This window comes from Neodiprion fabricii, chromosome 2 (assembly GCF_021155785.1).
Source record: "Neodiprion fabricii isolate iyNeoFabr1 chromosome 2, iyNeoFabr1.1, whole genome shotgun sequence".
Lineage (NCBI taxonomy): Eukaryota > Metazoa > Arthropoda > Insecta > Hymenoptera > Diprionidae > Neodiprion > Neodiprion fabricii.
Genome location: NC_060240.1, coordinates 5,921,946 through 5,945,934, shown reverse-complemented (window position 1 = coordinate 5,945,934; position 23,989 = coordinate 5,921,946). Strand labels below are relative to the sequence as shown.

The following is a 23,989-nucleotide window of genomic DNA, read 5'->3' as shown; positions in this document are numbered from 1 at the left end:
AATTTATACATACGTTATATGTATTACTAATTTACAAAAACTTAATACACGAATTATTGTCCAAAGATTATTTCCAGCGGGAGGCAATTATAATCTATCATTTTTGTTTCTTTTTCCTTTGACTAACATTACGAGCATTAATATCTATTCATAAACGTATTGTCTAAATTGGATAAAGCGATTGGGTTTATACGCATGATCTAAGATTGATTGACGAAGTGATTTCTTTTGTTTTTTTTTTATAACATTCTATGTATATGTATATTCAAAAAGCGTCATAATATCCGCTTGTTGTTGATTGATTGATTAATTTTACACTTTTAAAGTTCCTCGTCATTTCTTCGATCGTTGTACAGTCGTCGTTTTTCTTTTTTTTTTCTTTTTCTCTACCTCTTTCCGAAAACGAACGACAACTTATTCAATTTTACTATCAATCCAACTTTCATCATTTTTATACGAATTTATTCAGTTCATTACCGTATACTATACTTAATATAAACATCGTCGCGGCCGAGTAGAAAAAACGTATTTTACAACATACGTGTATACATATAAGTGTATACTTACCAAAAAGGTCAATTGTTTTCATACATGCAGATCGGTATTTCTAAACCAATGATATAGTACCTAAGGCAAATATTTACGAAATATTGTGAAATCTGAAACAATTGTTTTATACGGAATTTGAAAATTTGATAAACACTTTTTTTTATCTCTCGAAGTCAAAATCACGTCACTGTTTCTCAGGTCGTGGTTGATTATAGGTATACACAACAAAAGATGATATAATGCTTATCCACTCACTAATAATTCTTTGATAAGTGACGAAAAAAAAATAAATAAAAATTGCAAAAATAAAAATACGAACAACGGTATAAGTAACGTGTAAAATTGATGCACTCTTTAAATCTGAATCACTTTCATTTATTAGTGTGTATAGATATATTTCAAGTCGAAATGCTCGAGGATCACAAAATAAAAGAAACAAAAATTATAAGGCTGTGAATAATTTGCAATCAGATTTCCATCCGTGAATTGACACACCGTAAATACCAATAATAAATTCTGGATCGGCTCAGGGAATGTTTTTCTCTTTTGCACCGTTCATTTTGCAACAATATCATCAATGTTGTTATTTTATTTATTTATTTATTTTTTTTGATTATTATTACACATTGATGCGGTTATTCTTCATTCGCATTATTTGTGCTGCGTTTTTTCCCTTCACTTCTTCATTTTAGCACTAGATCATTTTTCTATTTTTCATATTACCACTATATATCACATCACCCCAAACATTTGCAAATCCTACCAATATCAGTGTATATAACAGGTACCAACATACTTAGAATCTTTTTATTCTCTTGACTCTGTAATCATTAGCTTTCAGGTTCAAGTTCTGCCGTTCAAATTTTTATTTCGACCGTTTTACACTCCGAGTAAACGGATTCGTTTATTGATCCTCGTTTTCTTGTCGTTATTCTTATAGTCTTCGATTACGTCTCTTGATTCTTTTTTCACCCTTTTTCTTCCTTCGTCTAAAGCCTCATCTTTTTGTTTTTCATTTTACATTCGTACAGTGGAAAAGATTATCGTACTTGTATTTTAATACGCCGTAAGTTTTTCCAAATTTATCCAAAAATTATTCAATCCAAGGCAGAGTGCATCGAATTTTCAAAATTGTTTCATTAGTTTATTCGTTTCAGTTCAGACTTTTATTTCACTTGTTTCTCGACTATTCCGTGATTTCCGGACATTTGAAACAAGGTCGGATAAATATAAAACAGAACAATTGAACGAAATTGAAAATTCATTCAGTTTAATGGCAGAATTTTGTAGTGGCTGATATTCGACGCCTCATCTTTCAAGCTTTAAAGTTTACTATGATCTCCTTTTTCTCCTTAAACACGTTACACACGTAGGAAATTGTTGTTTGCACATTGAACAAGTTTTACGTCGTAAAATTATTGAGTAGAATTACTGTAATATCTTGTGTCTGAATATTTCTTTTTTTTTTTTTTTTTTTTTTTTTTTTTACTTTTCAACTATTTTGTATCGAATTAATTTGTACATTTGTGTAAAACTCGAGCCGCAACGGAGTTCCAAAAAAACGTTAATTACAGTTTTGCAATCCGACACCGTAGAATCTGAAGAATAAACGAGTTGCACGTTTCATTTAAAATTGTTTACAGTACACTGGCTAGAATTACTACGAATACATGCACATGGTCTTATCACACACATTAATCAATAGCGTCATTATTATTATTATCATTACTTGTAATATGCAAATCTTATTTCATCGTCATTATACGTAAATAATGTGCAAAGCAAATGCACGTCTCGTTGTTTTTTTTTTTTTTTTTTTTTTTTTTTTTTTTTATTTTTATCAGTTTCTTAGATAAATGAAAAACTTTTCACGACAATGAATTTCCGCAAACGAATTCGAGTATTACTGGTATTCTACTATAAATTTCAGAGATAAATTTTTTTTTTTTTCTTATCGCATTTTTGCCTGCTTCAATTATCTTTCGTTCGTTTTCTTATCGAAACGATCATATTTTTAATAATAAGCTGCAGTTGTACAGGTGACACGAACGAACAATATATAGGAAAAAAAAATGTCGGCATATTTAGTTTATGGATGGGAAATTGATATTTTAAGAATGTGAGTCAACCGTGAATTGAACAAGTTAGTATGAAAAAAATTGCGTTACAATACCGTAAACATTATTAGGTATGATCATATGTAATTGCTATACACAGATGGCTAAAATTATAATTATATACATATATTTATATCTATGAATATTGATCGACTGAAACATTAATTAATTTCTTTTTCTCGGATTCGGACAGATTCACCATCGCCGTTATATCGGCTTAAATACTTTCAAAGATTCGGTATATATCTTGATTAATTATACTCTGGTCAACAACCAATGCAGCATGGTCGGCCTAGTGTCATTCTAAGCAAAACGTTTACGACATATCAATACGTACACAAATCGGCCAACAGTAACAATGGTATTGATAGTAAGTATTGTAACGATGCAAGTGGAAAATTGAAAAATATAATTTGCATGCACAGGTAACGGTGAAATTTCGATACGTCGGTCGTAAATTTTAATCCTAGAACTTCATCGACGGACTTTTCTTTTACTTTCAATCATATGTAACCTGATCGAGTAAACGAATAAACAAAAAAAAAAAATACAACAAAAAAAATTTTTAAATTCTGATATAACTAGGGTTACGAGGAATCGTATAAAGGTCCCTCGTTTGTTATTATTATGCAAATAGGTACAGTCTAACGTGTGTATAGGTATATACATTCGCATACTCAGGTAATACCTGTAAATTAGCACGTTGCATTAACTGGTGATGTGATTTAAAATTTGAGCTACCTCAAGTTATACTCTGAATATAAAATACAATTGCGGGCTGTTATAGATACATACATACATCGACAGATGCATGCCAGATAAAAATTGATAAGACTACGTAGTTTTACCGGTAGGAATTTCAGTTAAGCGCAAACAATCGTATCGTAGGATTGAACTATTATTACTAGTTCACAATGACTATACATATATATATAATACCGAATATCATTCATTCATTCGAAAAATTTAACGAAACACATTTAGACAACAGTTGAAATTTCCTGTCTTCCCCGAGGTTTGGAAACGTTGAAATTAATACAGCAAAAAAAAAAAAAATATCTATTTATTACTATTATCACGTGACCAATTTACTTTAAGAAATTTGTATGAATACTAAAATTCATTAACGAGGAGCAACGGCCCTGGAAGTCAGTTATAACACGCGTAAAAACAATCGAATGATTGTAATTAATAAAAATAACAACAATATAACCAGGATAAGGTTTAAGAATTTCGCGATTTAATTAATTACAATTTAATTGAACAGAACAGAGCTCGGATCTTCGTTGTCAAGTTGCTTGACATGTCTTAAGACATCCTTCTTTGTTATAACGCCTAGAAGCCGCCTGAAAAAGAAAATACGTAATCTGGTCAAACAGAGATACTTTGTAAATAGGATTGAAGAATGAAGCGAGTTGTTATAATTACTTTTTCAATAGTCATTATAATTAATTGTGTAGTAAGTTCTCACCCGTTATGCGTGACGAGCGTTTGCCTGAGTCCCAGTTTACGGAACATGTCGACGACGGTTTCCATCGGCGTTTGATCGGTGATAGTGATCGGCGCCATATCTAATATCTTCTTCAATTTTAGTGGGGGTGGACCATGCGTCTGAACATTACTACCGCTTGTGAAAATGACAAGAGACTGTCCAGTTATTCCCTCCATTAGCCGTCTTGCATTGGCTATGGCGAGATTCAAGTCCCTGCGTAGCACAAAGCCTACCAAGTATTGCGATTCTCTTGAAACAATGACTGGAAAACCATTGTGTTCAGTTTCTTTAAGTAAAGTGTCAACGTCGTCGACTGTCATAGAGTCTTGAGTCAGGACGTTCAGAGCTTCGTTGCGCCTAAGAAGAATGAAAAAAAATCAAATACAGAAAAAATAATCACAAAACAACGTGTCCAATTTTACCTAAAAATTCTCAACTCACTTTGGCTGCATGACGTCCGCTGCCAAACTCGTATGTTGAAATTCGTCTTTACTGTCTAAGAATGGATATCCGTTCAATCCGATGTGCGCATCGTAGATGCCTTGTTTACCCAACGCGTCTCCGACCCATTTACTTGCCATAGCAGCTGCCATTAAGGGAACAATGTACCTGACCCCACCTGTTAATTCAAACATGATAACAACCAAGGACACTGTCATTCTTGTAACACCGCCCAGGACTGCAGCTGCCCCAACCATGGCATAAAGGCCAGGCGTTATGCAATCGACGCCAGTCGAACATTCCTCGCTGAACACCCAAATGTGAGGGTACTTGTATGCGAGTTGTTCCATACCGATGCCTACGATGCGGCCCATTATCGCACCCAGGCAAAGTGACGGGATGAATAATCCGCAAGGTACTTTCATACCGAATGTAAATATGGTCATTATCAGTTTCAGAATTAGTGCTAAGACCAACAACCAAACTGCTTGATAAACTCTCGGACCAGCAGCTGCTATTTCAATCGCAGAATTGACGTCAGTGAAATTTCTGTCGTAGTCGCTGCAAAAAAGAAAATTCAGATTCATTTATGTCGTGTTTTGCTGCAATTTCGATTGCAGGATTTCCAACAGGGCTCTAAGCACATCGATATCTACATTTAGTAACACTTGGCTGTAAAGATATAATCCAATTAAAGTGCTTTGAATCTAAAAATAAAATCACCTCAAAGCTGTGACGGAGAGACAAAAAATTATGAAATGAAAAAGTTATAAAAGATCAACAATTTCTAGCATGGAAAAAATTCGGAAAAACAACAATTGCGAATTGCAAAGACATAATAATAATTCTTTCAGTCGTATATGTCATAGGCATATCGTTAGTTCAATTTTCGTGACTCGATGCTTATTTTCGTTGCATATAAAATGTCTACAAACAATTGTCATACTCACCATAGCATATCAGCATTAGATACTCCACACTGGCTGAATAGTAAGTAAATCAGCTGACTGGTATTCATTCGTGTGTAAGGATTTGGATAAGCAATAATGGCCGTAGCAACAGTCACAACCAAAACCTCGGTCACAGGATATTGACCAAGTTTAGATGTTTTTCGATAACGACACCAGTACAGATTTGCTTTAATGAATAACGTTGCAATAATACCCTGAAACAATTCATCAGTTTCGTCAAGTAATTTAAATAATTGCGATACATACTTTGTTCCACTCACTGGCAAAGCAATCATTACAATCGTTACTTTCTAAGTACTTACTCCCATTATACCGAGCATCACGAAGGGAACCAGTTCGAAAAATATCCACGGTTTGTTGTACTCTACGAAAAAGAGTACCGAGTGTTCATTGCCGAACGGATTTATAGATCTCAATACGAAAGCTGCTATGAGTGCACAAAAGAAGGAACGCCATAGTGTCTTCAGCGGGAAATAGTAGCTGACCTGTAAATAAAGTGGTGAAAACAATTACAGTTCGCTCGACGTTTTATCCCACTGTAATATTTTTCTTATAGAAATTCAAGTTTTCAAGGCGTTTGTTTTTTACCACAGCTTACCTCTTCTAAACTGAACAAAACACCACCAATCGGTGCGCCAAAGGCAACCGATACACCTGCAGCGGCGGCAGCGGATAAAATTTCACGCTTTTTCGCTTCGTTTCTTCCGTATTTTGGAAACAAGTATGAAAATATGTTTCCGATGCAACATGCTATGTGGACCATGGGTCCCTCCTTGCCCAAACTGAGACCTGCCGATACGGACAAAATGAGACCGACGGATTTTATTATCAATGTCCACTTTCCCAAGTACCCGCGGATTATGAACCCACTCAGTATGGTTTTAATCTGGAAAATTAATCGGGTTATCGAAACGCTTTATCCAAATTGCCTTAAATTAAGACTGTAATGATACAAATACTTGATGATTTTCATGATTACCATACCTCAGGTATACCAGAGCCGCAGGCATAAGGCGCAAACATTCTGACTAACGAGGCTGACAACGAAGCAAATAAAAGAGCCCAGGCTATGTAAAACATATAAGAGATTACGTATGATCCGGCTCCAGTCTTCGATTGACTGAATACTTCAGGCCACGTCCACCACTGTAAAAAAAAAAATAATGATGTTTTTCAAATGGGTTTTACTGTTTTTCTGACTGACATAAGAGGAAAAAACATCTGAGCTTTATAAAGTCGTTTGAAGCTCCTACACCAACAGCATAAAGATGTTTTTAAAAGAGATATTCTTATATAAGATTCATACTTGCGAATCAAAGTCTTACAGAATTAACACAAGTGGGAAAAGGACATGCTTTTTCGCACCGCACAATATTCCTGTTACTTTGGTCGATGATAAAATCTTGCCGATTGCACGTCAGTACAACGGTTGTTTCGTACTTGTATACTTGTAGCGCGATTTCTTCCATACTACATTTAATGTTTTCAAGTGATTCGAAATGATTTCCAGTCCTTTAAGTTACCCCTATTAATGTCTCGTTATTTCAAATTATGCTCAAGTAATACGTGAGATCCAGCGGTTAAATTCGTGACTTTTTTTCATTGCATTTGCGTATCGTACTACTGACCTGTGAACAATTTCCACCGTCGAATGTAGTTTCATTGTAACTCCAGCAGCACTGTTCTTTGTTGAGCCAAAAGGCTTGAGGACATATTCCAAATTTGAGATCGGTCATCCACGAGGCACCGATGTCTATCACACCAGCGGCAACCCCCGTGAATAATCCAACGAATAAAACGCAGAGCCATCCCGACCAGGCGTCATGGGCCCCCTTGATCAAGTCCCACATGGAATCATGCTTCTTTTTAACGATATACCGATGACGCATACGATCCCTGGCGATATCGCGCTGCCAGTCGATAGTGTGAAAGTCATCGTACTGACCGATACCGGGAATGTCATCCGAGTCTGCTGAAACTACACGTGTCAAGGAGAAAAAATATACATATATACATATATATAATTAATAAACACACGTGTACAAGCGATTATTTCATATTCGCCCAGATGCGCTCAAGTGCGCATTTCAACTTTTAAAATTCGCAATTTCAACACGGCCCAATCAAGTTAATAGCATTTAATAACACAGGTATGCACGTGATAATGTATTGTAATCGGTAAGGCAATTGACACTTCTTTGTTAAAGGTATAAAAAAAAAATTTCCATCACATTCGAGCGTACAACAAAACCCCGTGTTTCGATGTATACATGTCACGAGTTACTTCACGTACGCATGTCGAATGCACACGTCGACATTTTCATCTTCTATAAAATATTCATACGATTGCTGCAACCGTAGCATAACTACATCGATACCGGAATTTCCTTGCGAAATTTGTGACAGTAAATTGGTTGGTAATTTCCGACAGTTGTGAATGAATGCAGACACGTGATTATTATTAATATTATTTTTATTATTGTTACGACTTTTATTTTATATTCTATCTTCAAGTTTTTTTTTTTTTTTTTTTATTAATCTGTTTTTATTTCTTTAACAACGCGCGAATCAAATCAATGAACTTTAACAATTAATAAGGATACCGAGGACTTGCACATTAATTTGTAATTAACTTTTGCGAACGAGATTAATTTTTTAAGCGAACGATTAAAAAATCAAGGAATTAATATTTCAATAAACTTTTTCTACCGTTTATGAAATTTATTTTCTACTGGTTCGCTATATAGGCTCGAGTTCAAATTCACAACACATCGCATGTCAATCAAACTGTATAAGAGCGAAATACGTTTAAATTCTTCGAATAAAGAATAGCGAGAAAAAATGAAACTGAACAATAAATAAGCTCGTCAATCGTTATCGTATAATTGTAAATAAGATAAAAACTACCGGTAAGCCTATAATTTGAAGAGCAAAGTCAAAAGTTGATAATAGTAAAAAATTTAAACGCCACTTAATAAAACAAATATGTACACTGTAGAATTTTTTTTTTTCTCTTTCTTTCCTAACAGCAACATCTAATTCCATGCAGAGTAAGCGTACAGATAAGCGTCATTTCCTTTCGAAATCGACTTACCCTGCATCCCAGAAAAAGTAATCCCACCTTGAACATAGAGAATAAAGCTCTGAATTCTTAAAATATTCTCTTCAATCATTAGTTGCATAGGAAAAGATAATTCGTATGATTTTGCCTAAATTTGTAAATTTTATATTGTTAGTTGCATAATATCAAAACTGATGCCTAACGATTGTTCGATAATGATAACAATCATTATTTCAAATATGCCTGCAGTGAATTGTGTGATTTGCACGTAAAAAATATCAACGGCAATAAATCACCGTAGCGAATATAAATTCGTTACTTTATTGTTTATACTTTGCGTTGTGTTTGCATACGTTTCCAGGAGTTTTGGACGGACAAACTGCACAATTTTTATAACACGATAATAAATCTGCGAATCGATTTTGAAGAATTATTGCAAAGTCGAAGGATTAATACCGTAGGAATTGTATTATTCTAAACCGCAACCGCATTTTGCAATCACCGCAGATTACTTGCATAAATATAAGATTTCACGCAACAATATTCAACGAACATCCACGACATTTTGCTCTATACTTTTTTTTCTTCTCTTGTTGCATTATTTCTTCCGTTCGCATTAAAACACGATACCATGACTGATGTAAGATAATTATATATACGACATTCTAATTGTGAGGTTGACCAATTCGAAATATTGAATATCTAATCTTATCTTCATTCTGTACATCAAAGATTTGCGAGATACGCCTCTTAGTCGGAATCACTTTGTAATACAAAAACAAGTAAAGTTCACCACCTCAGAACACTTGCGTTTTTTTTTTCGGAATCGAAAAAAAAAGTTCAGGTATAAAAATTTTCAACGATTAAAAAGCAGGTTTTCTCATCAAGTGGTAAACTTTAATTCTACATAATTTCATTTCAAAGGAGTTGCAGAAAATTTAATAGAAATCTATAAGATCCGCGTAGTCTGAGGTGAATATCTATAGAGCGCCTCGAATATCTAGATTAGAAATCCAAGCATAGATTAACGGACGGTGTACTTTTTTAAAAAATTCGTCACCCAATAACTTCAGGATTATCGTCAATGGGCAAATTCTGGTATTTGCTAGTTTAAATCGACGAAATAATACCGAGGAATAACCGATTTTATTAATATTTGAGTAAAGATAATATACTCGACTGGAGAATGAACGAACGCGCTTCATATCATATCAGACTTCAAGTTTTATTTGAGGCATTCACCGCTCGGCTGAACCTTGCAGCATTACCAAGACATTGGAATTGACTCCGAATTGGTCAACGTCAACGACTCGAGTCAGATACGGATTATGAAATAAATGTTGAATCACTTTTTGAGTAGGCGTATGCATAATCGCGCGACATCGGTGAATTGTTCCAAAACACCGGTTCCCATGGGTCGGAAGAGTGTCTCTCTTCCCTTTTCCTCCCTGCCGACTGTCGACTGGTGTCGTCGTCTCCTCCTCCTCCTCTTCCTCCTCCAACAACCGATCTATACCAACCCCAAGAAATCCTACAAGTTCACTTTCCAATCTTCATACGGGACTTCGACCCACACTAACGACACATCAACCCCAACGCTTCCTGTTCCCAAGCACTCTGATTTCGGCGTTCTAGTAGAGTTATCAAGCTTTCTTCTTCATTATTTCACGGAATAGCTTCGATGCTCGATGAGTTGCGTACAACGATCACGGTTGTTATTTATTACAGACGCTAGACGGTACTGGTTACCTCGTCAATTTCACATTGTCATCAGCGGTCACTTGTCGTTCTTTTACTTTAGAGTATGTACTATTATACGTATCCGTGCTTGTTACACTGACCAGCGATCATTTCAGGGCATATAAGAGGGAAATCTGTACACTATAGACCGACGGAAGTTATGGTTGATAGTTTGAATAGTGAAAGGAGAGATTTGGTTCACGGATCAATCTGTATTTCGCCGATAAATTCAAACAGTCAAATGTCTGGAAGTATAATGTAGGTATACCATCAGGTCTAGACGATTTATCGGCGGGGATACAGATCAGGAGTAGGAACGCAAGTGACACCACCGTTTCATTATGTATACAGCTGAGCCCATAGTTGCTACTTATTTGTCAACTTTACAGAATGAGGGTATGCTATTGAGGTTTGAAAATTCGTTTATCGCACGTATATCCGAATGTTGCGTATAAATTATGTTACTGTGAGATATCCGTAGCCTGGCATATTCTCATGCACAACACGTACACGATACCATAAGTAGCACGTCGAATGAGATTGCTTAACATCAAATCTGCAATCAATTTCTTTCATCAAACACCTGACGTTGCACGTCACATTTTAGAGCACTAGTTTTTTGAAAGTACAAAATTTTTTAAAAAATAATTGGTCTCTCTACGGAACGCAATTCGTTAAAAATGTAAATTATATGTCTATGGATAGAAGTTTTGTTTTTCACATCGCTATTGCGATTTTAAAAAGAAATTTTTCCATCTGTTACAACAAGTCGATGATAATTATGCATAGAATTGACTCACAATTAAGGATAGTTCATATTTTTGACTGGAATCATTTTTATGGTTCGGAGAAGTATGGACGGATAATCGTAAATGATCACAGTATATAACTAATATCGAAATAAAAGAAAAAAAAAGACAATCAAATTCAGAACCTTTTGTTTTTGTTTTTATTTGCCGCGCATGAAACTCTCAAGTTTCGTTGACCAGATTCCAAGATATTTCATCAGTTAAAGGCGACATTCCACTTCAGCTATTTCAGCTGTTACTTTATTTGGCGTAAAATAAAATTTGATATCGAACGAGCGCCAAATATTTCCAAAGAGTGAAAATAAAAATTAAAGTGGGTCTGACAGTGGCCGGTGTGTTGATTTTACTCCAAAGTTTGCACCGGTGATAACAAATATCGTAAAAAAACAATTTCCACCTCAAGTTTGAAGTCCTAAAATTGCCGAACGTTATTACACTCCGAAAAAATCAAATATTCGATTGATAACTCGTTACTTTCGACAAGTTTTTTCTCTTTTCCTTTTGTAATGAAAAATGGCTAAAAGAGTCCTGAGTGAGACGACCAATAATAATTCATTACGTTTTTATTGCAAGTTTGTCGATTCCGGAAACAGTGATAATAATAGTAATAAATATAATTCCAATCGTATACACGACACGACGAACGTTCAGCAGTACTGACGGTGAAAACATTCGCCTGCAGCCATTGAGTAAGAAAGTAAGATAAGAAAGGAGAACGCTGGAAAAAAAACAACATCAATATCGTAAGAAAGGCAGAAACAGAAGAGTCTGGGGATATTCCGGAAGTTTTGGTGATACTAAATAAATACGAATGTACGATTTTAACCCTTGAACAAGAAAAAAAAGATAAAACAGCGCAATCGATCCGGGATCTCATTAACGAAGAACTCGTTTCACTCCCACTTTGATGGCTGCCGTACTTGTCGACATGACACGAGATAAGAAAATATCTCTCAGCGCAGCACTGTTCAAACTGTCTGGTGGCTCACTTCACACACTTGATACACATCACGCGTTGCACTCTGGGAATTTGGAGCGGTTGTATCGAGTAGGTAGTAGGCTGAAGATAGCGGCGGAAAAACTGGTGCAATCGAACCGGGTTAATATTCCTTAACCGTCAGAACGCGGTTCCCGATCGGTTTTACTTTGTCTAGCTCACGATATGACAAGAACCGTAAGATTTGACCATGCTGAAGTTGGTAGCGTTATCGTAACGATTCGTGATGAGGAAAAACCGTTACTTCGTGATTTTCGAATTATTTGAAATGTTCGTTCCTTCAATGTCATGGTGTGAAAATATGAAAATAGTGATTTTTTCCAATGTTTCGTTACGATAACGTTACTAACTTCAATCTCGTGAGATTTGAAGACCACAAGCTGATATTCATGTGTAACATGGTCTACCTCACAGGGTCCCAATTCCTATTTTAAACCGGAACGAGAAACAGCTTTGACATGCATGTGGCAAAATTTCCAAACGTCGAACCGGTTTTACCGACTCTCGAATTGCAGATTCCACCGCCAGACTCTCCGGCATCCCCGGATCTCGCGATAATATGTTGTGACTGACGAATTACCTGCCTCGCTATAGATGTATAATAATCGTTAGAAAAAAGACGAACGATTTGAGTATACTGAGAATTATCGTACGATAATGTGGAGAGAAATTTAAGGTTCGATAACTATACATTCGAGTATAAGTAACGTAACGTGCAACAAGGATATTGATACTCTTCGTTGGTTTGTTTGAATTTCTTCTGATCCAACGACAATATTTTCGTCGAATTATATTGACACGATGAAATTCATTATTAACCCTTGCAGCAGGTATCGAGGCTGAGGAATGCCGACAGAGTTTATCCTCCGTGAGTCAAGTCAGGGATATGAAACTATCGAATGTCTGTTACCTATTTCCATTCTTTCCCTATCCGTACTACATTTATTAATTTAATCGTTCGTTGAACCGTGAAAAACCTTTCATTCAGTTGTAAGGCTTGAAAGTAACTTTTAAGCGGAATCAGAGTCGATCGGACAAGACAGTAAACAGTACGAGTATTTAGGTCGGTAAGAAAGAAAAAAAAAACCCTACACCGACAAATTGAAAAGTTGTAAGGTTATAATGCAAGTTTCTCCACCGCTGCAAAAATAATTATTGCGAACGCGCTGAGCGAAACACGTGTAGATCTACCATATAGGTACGCAATACGTAAGTATAATAATACGTAGGCCGTTTGCATGAACGGCAGCGGCGAACCGTGAACCGCGAACGCTTTGCGTCGACTGATCGCAACTTGCTCTCAAGGCATACGTAAATACGTGACGCGTGTACGCAAATGTATGTGGTACACCGATACGAGTAGGTTACGCATAAACACCCTGCATAACGTTCGAGTCAGTGCTGCCAAGCGTTGGAGAACAATCGGTTGTTCGGGCGTAAAATGTCCCTAGATTTTTCCTGCCAACCGTCATATAATATGCAAGTATCTAATGGTAGAAGTGAGCGGAACGTAGTTTTATGCACGAATCAAATTTCTAATTGATAAGTTGTTACATGTTTGACCGACTTACAATCAATTAAAAATGTTTATTTGAGAATAAAATACTCCCTCGGATTTACGTGGATATCAAGTATTCCCTAGTTATTGGCGTTCGATGTAACATTACAGATCCTATCAGTATTATAGGCATTCCGCTATGAGCTAAAGTCGCTGTGAGCGACAAGCCATGCATTTATGTATGAGCTAAAACGAATTTTCAAGGTTCTACTGCACAATAAACATCTCTTAAGCGTTGCGATCAGACTGCTGTGAAGAATATCCGAAACTCTGCGTTCTTCAATATTGGAAAATGGGAAACTACAATTTATTTTCCAACTCCTACTTTACGGGTTTTGTTTGTTTTTTTTTTTTTGTCTAAAAAAAAAACTCAGTTCCATTTCCTCGACTATGGCTCAAAACTGTTACCTAGCACATCATTTTTCAAATTTCTTTCAAAAAATGTAAAAACTATAGGCGTTCTTATTGAAATAGATTCACAAACACGTATGCATACAAGACTCGAAAAAAAATCGTGATAAACAATTACCTGATGCATTTCGAAGATGGCACGACAATTATAATCGTTGTTAAGTGGAACATACTCATTTGCACTAATCCATCGATCACCAGATGCAGAAATCTGCTTTGTCGACCCGACAACCGATTATAAGACACTGTATCTACGCAACTTTCAGGTGCACTGCTTTTTCTCTCATAAACACATGTATCTATTGTTCTACATGAAATTACGCGGTTGCCTTACGAACATTCAGCATTTGTTATTAATTATGCAATCTTTGTGGTTCGTTTGTAAAAATATTAATGATAATGATGACAGTAGCAATGAATCCAAATAACATTACTATCGCACTATCGGGCATCGCTTAATTACAATTTATAATTAATTACATTCGAATTGCAAATTACACGTGTATGTACAATTGTACACTTCAGTTTATACAAATTAAATTTTTGTTTTGTAACTAGCGTGAAATAAAATGCAAATTTCATTTATAACAAATGATTGGTTAATTTAAATTTAATTACAATTTTTGCAAGTAATTGATATCTTTCTTCCGACCAATTCCAATTTTCAAATATAATTAATATGTATGTATCATTTATTCGATCCAATTATTACTGTTTTTTTTTCTTAACAATATTTAAAACCAATTGATCACCGTATTAAATTTAAAGATTTTTACAAACGTTATATTTGTAACTTGTGTAGGATTAATAACAATTTGTCTCATCATTCAAGTTTATAAACGGTATAGTCGCATTTTGAAATTACAATAATGTGCCGAAAGCCACTTTCCACAATCTAGTCTGAAGGACAATCATTCCAAACGACCGCAATAATAACCACGAAGATACGAACGAAACTGCAAGATATCCGCATAAAATGAAAATTAATATAAAGGGCAAACTCACAGTGAGACGTTCCATCGTCTAGCCTGACGTTACGGTCGAGATAGGCGTTGTTCCCAGAGAGTTGGGACGTCCCGTGGTGATGGTGATTAACGTCCTGCTGCATGTCTTCGTCGCTACTAATTATCGCTCCCCTATTGGTAAGGCCCGTAGGTCGTAAACGGGCGTCGCTTAAACTTCCGCCCTCTACTCCATTTCCGTTCTGTAAATTTCAATTTAAAAGATCCCCGCGATTAAGGTATTGTTAAAGCTGATTCGGCTCGCAGTGTAAAAACATCGAAGACGGATATTGTCTATTAATTGTATACCATCAAATTGATAAATGGATTAACGCCTCAATTGGCTGTCGCGCCGTCAACATGTTTTTTCACACACAGTTTTTTATCTCAACCAAACAAATATATTCAAATAAGATCAACGTATAGTTTTTTTCGAGCTTTAAAATTCAGTCGTTTTTTTTTTTTTTTTTTGAAAAGTTTTATTGTCTTCCAAGCAATGCAAAAGAAAGCTCGTGTGGCTGAATTTAATTTATATGATGCAAAAAAAAAAAAAAACTTCCTCGATAAGACTAAGTCATTCATATTGTAACTATGGAAATTTTAATATTAATTGTTACACGCACTAAGCTTCATTTGACATATCACATTTATTGTTAGTATGAAAAAAAAATCGAAACAAAAAAATATTTAGGTGAAATTGATTCTTGTCATTGCACAGCCGCACTACAATCTGATATTTATTATTTGAATCTAATTATTACAAATATTTAATACTTTACTAAAGTTTCGTCGGCATGAATGGTTTCCGTGCGGTATTGAAGTTTTTTTTTTTTTTTTTTTTATTTAAAGCAATACAGTTGGTGTCTCACGTAAGCAAGTAGGTAAGTAAATTTTGTTAACGGTTAATGTGCAGATTTAAAAGCGATAAACAGCTATACCTACGCGTGTAATGATAAAAACTATTTATTTTCCAACTCTTACCTTTATTCGCATGTTATATGAGTATATGTGTATACCTATAATTCATTATCATGCAAGACTTCAATTGGGTGGACAGAAAGGTTTCAACGGTTATTAATGAGATAAGTAACAATGAACAGGTATGATGTTAGTAAAAACAATGGACCTCCCTGTCACCTACGTAGAATATCCATCCAATTAATTTCCTTCGGATAAAGAAGTCGGTAGTCATATTCCATTTTAATTCACGCTTATCTCTCTGAAATTTAATCTCCTCAAGTCCACCATAATGCGCATTATTATACGATACCCTGTCTACCGGACGATAAATGGCGTGCATTGTACAATTTATACAGTCACTTGTAAAATAATTATAAATGTATGTATAACTTGTTTTTTTTTTTTTTATAAAATTGGTAAATTATAAAGAAAAGTTTGACGTTATCTAATTATAATTCATGTTAAAAATTTCGTTACGTTTGTTATCAAGGTATAAACTCGCGTTATTGTAACGCTGATTAATTTTTTAACGTAATTATGTTATCCATGGGCGAAGTTTTACACATATAATAAAATTCGAATGGTGGTTTCCGCTGAAATTCGTTATAATAATAAATTTAGACGTGTAAAACAGTTTAACTACTCTAAATTACTCAGTCGAAATTCAAGCTATAAGTATAATTCAGTTGAGTTTAGAGGAAACTTTGGATTGAAATTATAATACCAACGCGATAGCGAGCCTTGAAATTTTAAAACCGATCAAACGCTACCAAGAGATCACAGATTGAGGAAAAAGTATAATATTTGCCTTATAAATCACATATGGCTGCATCAGGAAGTCAACCACCCGGTACTTAATACCAGATAAATCAGACTGGGTGGTTTTATTGTTGGTAACAAAAATTATTGTGCACGTTTCGGTGTACGGTAGAATCTCGACTATCCGAACCCTCAATTATCCGAACGGCGTCGGCTCAAAAAATATATTTCTGGTGCGTAATATACATCGTTGCTCGCTAAAAAATGCGGAGCAGCCGTTCCTCAATTGAAAATAGACGACTACGCTACGGAAATTATGCAAAAACATACAAGTAAGGAAAAACCAAGCAAAAATACCGTTTAACAAAACATTGTTCGTTGAATTTGCTAATTACATTCCAGATAAAATCAATTTATTCATTGTGTTTCTGAATCGCGAATAAATGTATATGAGGCATTCCATGTCAACTCGACCTATGATTTTCCCTCACCATTTTCAATTTTCTTGAGGATTTTTTAGACGATTCTACAATCACAAAAAAGCACTCCTGAATTTTTTTACATTCTTTTTTACCAACGTTAATTTTTCATCGTTATTCAAAACTATCTGAAAATTATTCTGTTGTGTCAATTTAAATGGGACACCCTGTATATACGTATAACCTATATACGTACCTATCTCGTCTGATATTTTTGCAGGTAGTCAAAGCATTTAAGCACTTAAAACTCTGTAAACCGATCGCGATTAGAATTATGAATCACGTGAAATACGATTTTCGTTATTTACAAAATAAAAATATAATGTAATGTACTGAACAACTAACGAATCTCTCATTGTTTAAAATATACAAATTGCATTATACATCACGACGTGTCAATCTGTAGAGACATACATATTTTTATATTATTATACCTCATATTTTGGTGGCTTGCAATATTTAGGACGTTTCATATTCCGCGAAAATGCCGAAAATAAATAAAAATTATAGAAATAGAATGCTAGCATTTTGTGTTAGTTGTTAGGGGAAACAGATATTTATGTACATGATACATACACAACTTTGTACAGATAATCATACAAGCCTTCCATTCGTCACTTTTTCTGGCGAATAAAATCAATCAATCTCAATTAAACAAGTATAATAATGTATATACAAATATACATTCGTAATAAAGTGTGATAAGATAATATTTAGTCATTGCACCTGTAATAAAATGTGAAACGAGAATCGAGGATGATAAAAGTAAGAAAGTAAGAAAGAAAGAAAGAAAGAAAGAGAATGAAATAACGAGTAACGGATGCCTACCTTGGCATCGACAGAGTGATACATGGTGGGCGTTGTGCTCAACTGTGCAGGGCCGAAGGACGAGGTTGCCGTTGACGAGGTTACCGTACCCTTCAGCGGAAATTTCTCCATCGTTTCGCGTACAACTGTTATTACATATACACAGGCAACATGTCTTGCAGGATTACAAAAAAACACATCTCAGGACGATATTCCCTATCAATAATCACATATACATGCCTGTCGTACGTCTACGATAAAAGGTTCGAGATAACAACACGTTCGGGCAGGTAGGATTAAATATACGTAGTAAAAAGATTTTATCGAATATCGGCATGCTCGTGTTAAAATAACAATAAACATATTTGTGAGAATCGCTGAATAGTGTGTAATTGAGTTGTTTTAGCGATTTGTTAAACCGTTCTCATATGCTTGAGAATTGCGAGGCTGAAGTTAGAAGCGTTATTGTAGTTATTCGTTTTTCGGAAAAACCGTTATTCGTAATTTCAGGAATCTCTGAAATGCAGTAAATTATAATAACTCAAAAGTAATTCATGTTTTCAAAACCTGGTAACTTCAAAGTTACTAAAAAATTGCAAAATAGTGATTTTTTTTCCCCCAATGTTTAGTTACGCTAAGCTTACTAACTTCAGCTTGATTTAGAATCAAGTTCTCGCTGTTTTCGTATCTATATTATAAATAAACTTTTCGTTTATTAATGTATATCTCAGTTTTATAGACGAATCGTCGACGTTGTACGTAATTCTCAATGCAGACAGCTGATATACCTATTTTCTTATCTAATCTATTAAGATTGACAGAGACAGAGAAAGAGAAGGGACCGAAAATTCGTAACCAAAAGTTTAAGAATGCTTTAAACGGGATATTACAGCTTGCGTACGTATTTCGAGACTGCTGACAATGCTAATTTTTTCAACTTGAGCAATTCTGCGATAACATTTCTAGAGTAAATAATGAAAGACCTTCTGCTATACCTGTTTCTATATATAGTCTCCAGACTCCAAAAAATAATTTAAAACGTGTACAGCAAGCAGTAAACGAGGGTTTTGAAAAAACCTAATGACTATATCGATTTCTTGAAGCACCGTGATCGAGGTGCAAGGAACTTTGACACGCTTAATTTATTATTGACCTAATGATAAGCGTGTTGATCTACCGATGTAAAAAACTTGTCACGCTCGCCGGAAGCATGCGTATGTATATGTGTAGATAATAGAAATTGTACCGAATTCGATAGTTTCCTTTAGCCGAAGATTCTTATGCCGCGATTTTTTAATCTTACAATTCTGTACTCTACGTACGGGTTGACGAATTTCTCTCTGTGTCAATTTTTGTAAAGAATTCTTTAATAGCCTTCCGAATTTTTAGCGGTTCTGAGAAAATTTCGTAAAAGGAAACACGGAGCGTGCTCAACGCAGCGTTGGAACACCTGTCACTGGTATATTTTCGCAATACGTATGGGGCATTCCACGTCAAATCAGCAGTCTGTGCACCTCACTCTCTTCGATTCTCATCATTTTTTGGTATTATGTTCTTTCCGACCCAAAAGGGTCTCGGGAATTTTTTCAGATTTTCTTTAACCACCGGTGAAATACAAAATTGCAAAACCAATGAAAAAAACACCGTTCTTAAGAATCTTAAAAAATCTTTAAAAAAAACTGATTCCATGATTCGAAATGAAATTTTTGAGCACCGAACGATAATGGGATCTCTATATTTACCATGGTTTTCTTTTGGCAAGTTTTTACATTTTCTATGCCGGAATTGTTGATTTTTTTTTTTCCTTTGTGTGCCTCGATGTAAACAGATGGCCGAATCACATTATTTTCATGATTCCGTGATTTATTTAAATTGAGGAATAGAAAAATAAAAACAAAAAAATTTTAATTCCGACACGGATAAACGAAAAACTTGCGAAAAAAAAGTTGACAAATATTGAGATCCCATTGTGAACTGTGAATTTTTTCAGGTTTAAAAAAAATGGCGCTTTCATAATGGGTTTTTCGTTTGTTTTTTATAAATTTCACCGGTGGTTAAAAAAATTTGATAAAAAATTCCGAGACCTTTTAGGGTCGTTACAAGCATCATAGTAAAAAATGATTAAAATCGAAGAGGGTAAGGTATGTGGGCTGCTAATTTGATATGTAATGTCCCGTATATACCTTGACTGTTGATTAGAATCAAGTGTGTAACATGCAGTTTGACGGTACATGCTTGATTGTAATTCCAGTCAAGAATCGCGACAATCACCAGAAACTCGACCGTGGATCTGGTTGCACGACAATCAGCGTATCCCTAAATTAACTGTGAATTTCATTATCGTAACGATTCATGCTGAGGAAAATGCCGTTACTTCGTGATTTTGGAATTGTGTGAAATTCGGTAAACCATAATAAAACAAAACACTCTCATAGTTCGAAATCTCAGTTCCTTAATAAAATTCAGAAAATAGTGATTTTATTTCTTAATGTTTCGTTACCATAACGTTACTAGCTTCAACCTCGTTAGTAAAACAAAACACACTCATATTTCGAAATCTTAGTTCCTTAGAAATCATAGTAAAACTCAGAAAATAGCAATTTTTCCCAAATATTTCTTTACGATAATGTTACTAGCTTCAATCTCATTTTATTTTGTTCATATACACACCACGGTTCAAAGATAACGGAAAAGGCGAGTTGTATGAAAATACGTATCAGATTTTGGAGCGTATTACACAAATACAAATCCGCTTATACAATATATAACCGAGCAACTTCGCCCACTCTAATATTACACCGCATAATCCTCTAGTTTCTGGTGTCGAGAACTTGAAGCAAAAAAAAAAACATTAGAACTACGCACTTACAAAGCGAATCCGACTGATCGCATGTATCCGACCGTGATTTGAACTTTTGTAACTGGTGTAAACTTTTATTGTCAAATTGGTCGTTCAGTGACCCGATTAGCGGATCGGGATGATAATCCTCAGATGAAAATTTGACCAAGAAATACGCGACTGGCTTATACGCATTGACAGCTGTGCGAGTAGCATATAAATATTCTAACAAATCGCGTTTAAAATTGCGACGAAACTGAATGATATTATTTGCCGCTACATTCGAGGATGTGCCGATGATTTGGTCAAAATGACGTTTATCACCTCTGAGGCGAATGATGCAATCAACAGAATCACGCATCCGAGCAAATAATCGACCACGAAGGAGTTGAAATTGGAGAACCGCAACGATGTATGAAGAATTGGGTGACTATTTTAGTGTAGAAAAGGTTTAGAAAAAACTAGCTAATGATTATGCGTGTATGCGATGATGCAGAACAGCCCTGTGCAAATCAGGCAACACGACACGTATACGTGGTGGATAAGTCAAACATAAAAAACAAATAGTAGTAGGTACGTGAAGAGAGATAAGAGAGCAAAGTATCACTGTGTGCCATCGAAAAATATCACCGTACAAAGAGCAAGCAACTCACCATGATTGTTAAATATCCACAGGTAGAAATTCCGTGGGTATCATTTAACCTTCACCAACAAAAATAACTAACGTTGTAAGGTAAACTTATGGCTGAAGTGGTGGGTAGGTATGTTTTATTTTACGCGAACGGATTCACCAAAATATAATTCTATCCTCAGGATGGAAAAGAGAATAAATACGTTACACTATGCAAGTATGTGCATACAATTAAATAATAATAATAACTCTTCACGGAAGCGACGGCACTACAGGTAACTGCAAATGCATAACCACTCTGATCATGTGACAGACTTTGTCAAGGGTTCAATTATTTTTATTTACTGGCAGAGTCAACACTTCTTTTGTATTTATAAATTTCAGGCTTTCGTTCACGCCATTGGCTTTGTTTTTTTTTTTTTTTTTTTGTTTTACTATGTTTTTTTTTTTTGTTTAATATATATATATATAAATCTTTTTCCGTCAGTCACCCACCGTCATCCCTCCTGCCCGTTCAGCGCCACGCGCAACTCAAATCGGCTACTAAATTAATAATAACACTACGCGCATGCAGCTATGACAGTTATGTATTTTGTACAATAGGTATACGCAGACACGTACGAAAGATGCGTGACTACACGCTATGTATGTATAATTACGTTTCTTTTGACCGATAGTGCACACGCCTGATGATCTGAGAACACTTTTTTCACTCGATCATTACTTATGCGTTGGTATTTTATTGACTAGAATCTACGACGTTTCAAGTGAGAGGATGCGATAGGCACGTAGCCGAGATGCTAGTCGCTTCAACTCCCCTTTCGCGATAGATCGAGCATTGAGCACGCGCTCTATAGATGAGACAGGTCATAAACGCCCACATCAACACACCCTAGGGTCCCTAGATTTTGTTGACAACTGCAAGCGAATTGTATTTTTCGTTGACTACGCTCGGTGCACACTCGGTGTAATTTCCCCAGTTTTCAATCAATGGCAGATGCAGGATCTTGGAAGAGTCACATTTGGTGCGCAGATTAGTTTTCGACTGGCTGTACTGAATGCTATTTCCACAGTTTTCAACCCACGGTAAAAGCAGATTCCTAGGGAAAATGGACTCGTACACGGAGTTGGAACGTTATTACTGAATTACTGGACGAAGAAAGGGATTGAAACTCACAATAATCTTACAATCTCACAATTTGCATACACAGGTATTTCGAAACTACGAAACGCCATTGACTCTGACGAGCATTTAAGATTCTAGGCACTTTAGAATATTTCCGCAACTGCCGCAACTCTACCGCTGCCCGGTGTATGAATTTCACATCGAATTTATCAGGTCTTTCTTTCAGTGACGCCATCTTTGAGCTACTTGGTAAACTAGTTGAAACAGCGGGACGGTGAAGGCACTGCAGTTTTCTGAACTGCTCTTACCGATGTAGAAACAATCGTGCCGCCAGAGCAATCATGGTTGGAGGCTATCTCGAACGTGAGTATAGTAGATCCTCTTCTTTACTCAAATTCAAATTCCAACCGCGGAATCGAATCACAGTTACTTTGAGATAATGAATGGATTACTAATGAGCAAAATAATTCATCAACTGTAACGAACATTCCGAAGATATCTCAGAGACGCTTCGGTGTATTGGAAAACATTTTTATCCAAGATATTACTTTCAGAAGACACCATCACTCTAGGCTAAATTAAATTAATGTATGATAAATACATGACATCTACTAATATTTCTGCAATATCTGATCATTTAAAAATAGCGCATTATATCAAGCTGAATTAAAGCCGAGACGATGTTTTGCAAAACTTCAGTAATTACTAAGGGATAATGAATCAAAACTAGTACTAGTTTCCCGTGTTTTTTAATCAGAATTGTCGCCATCAATCTGATCAACCGATCGCCGGTGATCATAATAATCTTAAAATGGATTAAAGAACTTATAACTAGCAGCTTACCTTAAATTTTCGGTTTAGTACGTCATAGCTTCGTGAGCTTTCTGAATTTTTTAACAGGATTTTGAACGGAACTGCTCATAAGTAGAATAAAGTGTATACTTTACCGTAACTGTTTGATCAGCTACGTAAATTAATATGTTTGAACTTTAACCACTAATACTGTTTATACACGACTTTTGATTACTATGTACAATTTTAATTGTAACGAGGGAAAATTATCCGTTCCTGTTATAATGGACTTTGAATCAATTTTACGAAGATCGATGTCGTGGAAAAATTAATTTCGCAATAAAAGAACAGTTTACACCATTCGTGGAATTATGATTTAACATCATCACTGCGCATTATCTTTCGTGTTTGCACTTAATCGCGGATGTTATTGATGACTTTCCTTGATT

The 23,989-nt window shown here is 35.4% G+C and overlaps 1 protein-coding gene and 1 long non-coding RNA gene across 11 annotated transcripts; both read right to left on the bottom strand.

Annotated features, from left to right (window-relative positions):
• Nucleotides 1-3,884: 3,884 nt before the first annotated feature.
• Nucleotides 3,885-22,449, bottom strand: LOC124176755 (H(+)/Cl(-) exchange transporter 3). Of its 10 annotated transcripts, XM_046558398.1 has the most exons (13): nt 22,282-22,449; nt 21,645-21,693; nt 18,174-18,298; nt 15,152-15,350; nt 8,665-8,691; nt 7,199-7,548; nt 6,555-6,716; nt 6,169-6,456; nt 5,873-6,055; nt 5,550-5,764; nt 4,600-5,160; nt 4,138-4,515; nt 3,885-4,012 (listed from the first exon to the last, which is right to left on the bottom strand). In XM_046558398.1, exons 3-13 carry the CDS (start codon nt 18,282-18,284, stop codon nt 3,922-3,924), a joined length of 2,565 nt encoding a protein of 854 aa, XP_046414354.1. In that variant the 5' UTR covers nt 18,285-18,298; nt 21,645-21,693; nt 22,282-22,449; the 3' UTR covers nt 3,885-3,921. The 10 variants fall into 10 exon arrangements, with proteins under 10 accessions (XP_046414354.1, XP_046414359.1, XP_046414353.1 ...); XM_046558403.1 differs by lacking the exon at nt 18,174-18,298 and having other exon boundaries at nt 22,282-22,448; XM_046558397.1 differs by lacking the exon at nt 21,645-21,693 and having other exon boundaries at nt 22,282-22,448.
• Nucleotides 10,266-13,295, bottom strand: LOC124176767. The gene is made up of 2 exons (XR_006869456.1): nt 12,007-13,295; nt 10,266-10,512 (listed from the first exon to the last, which is right to left on the bottom strand). It is a non-coding gene; the product is annotated as an uncharacterized LOC124176767 (long non-coding RNA).
• Nucleotides 22,450-23,989: the final 1,540 nt, after the last annotated feature.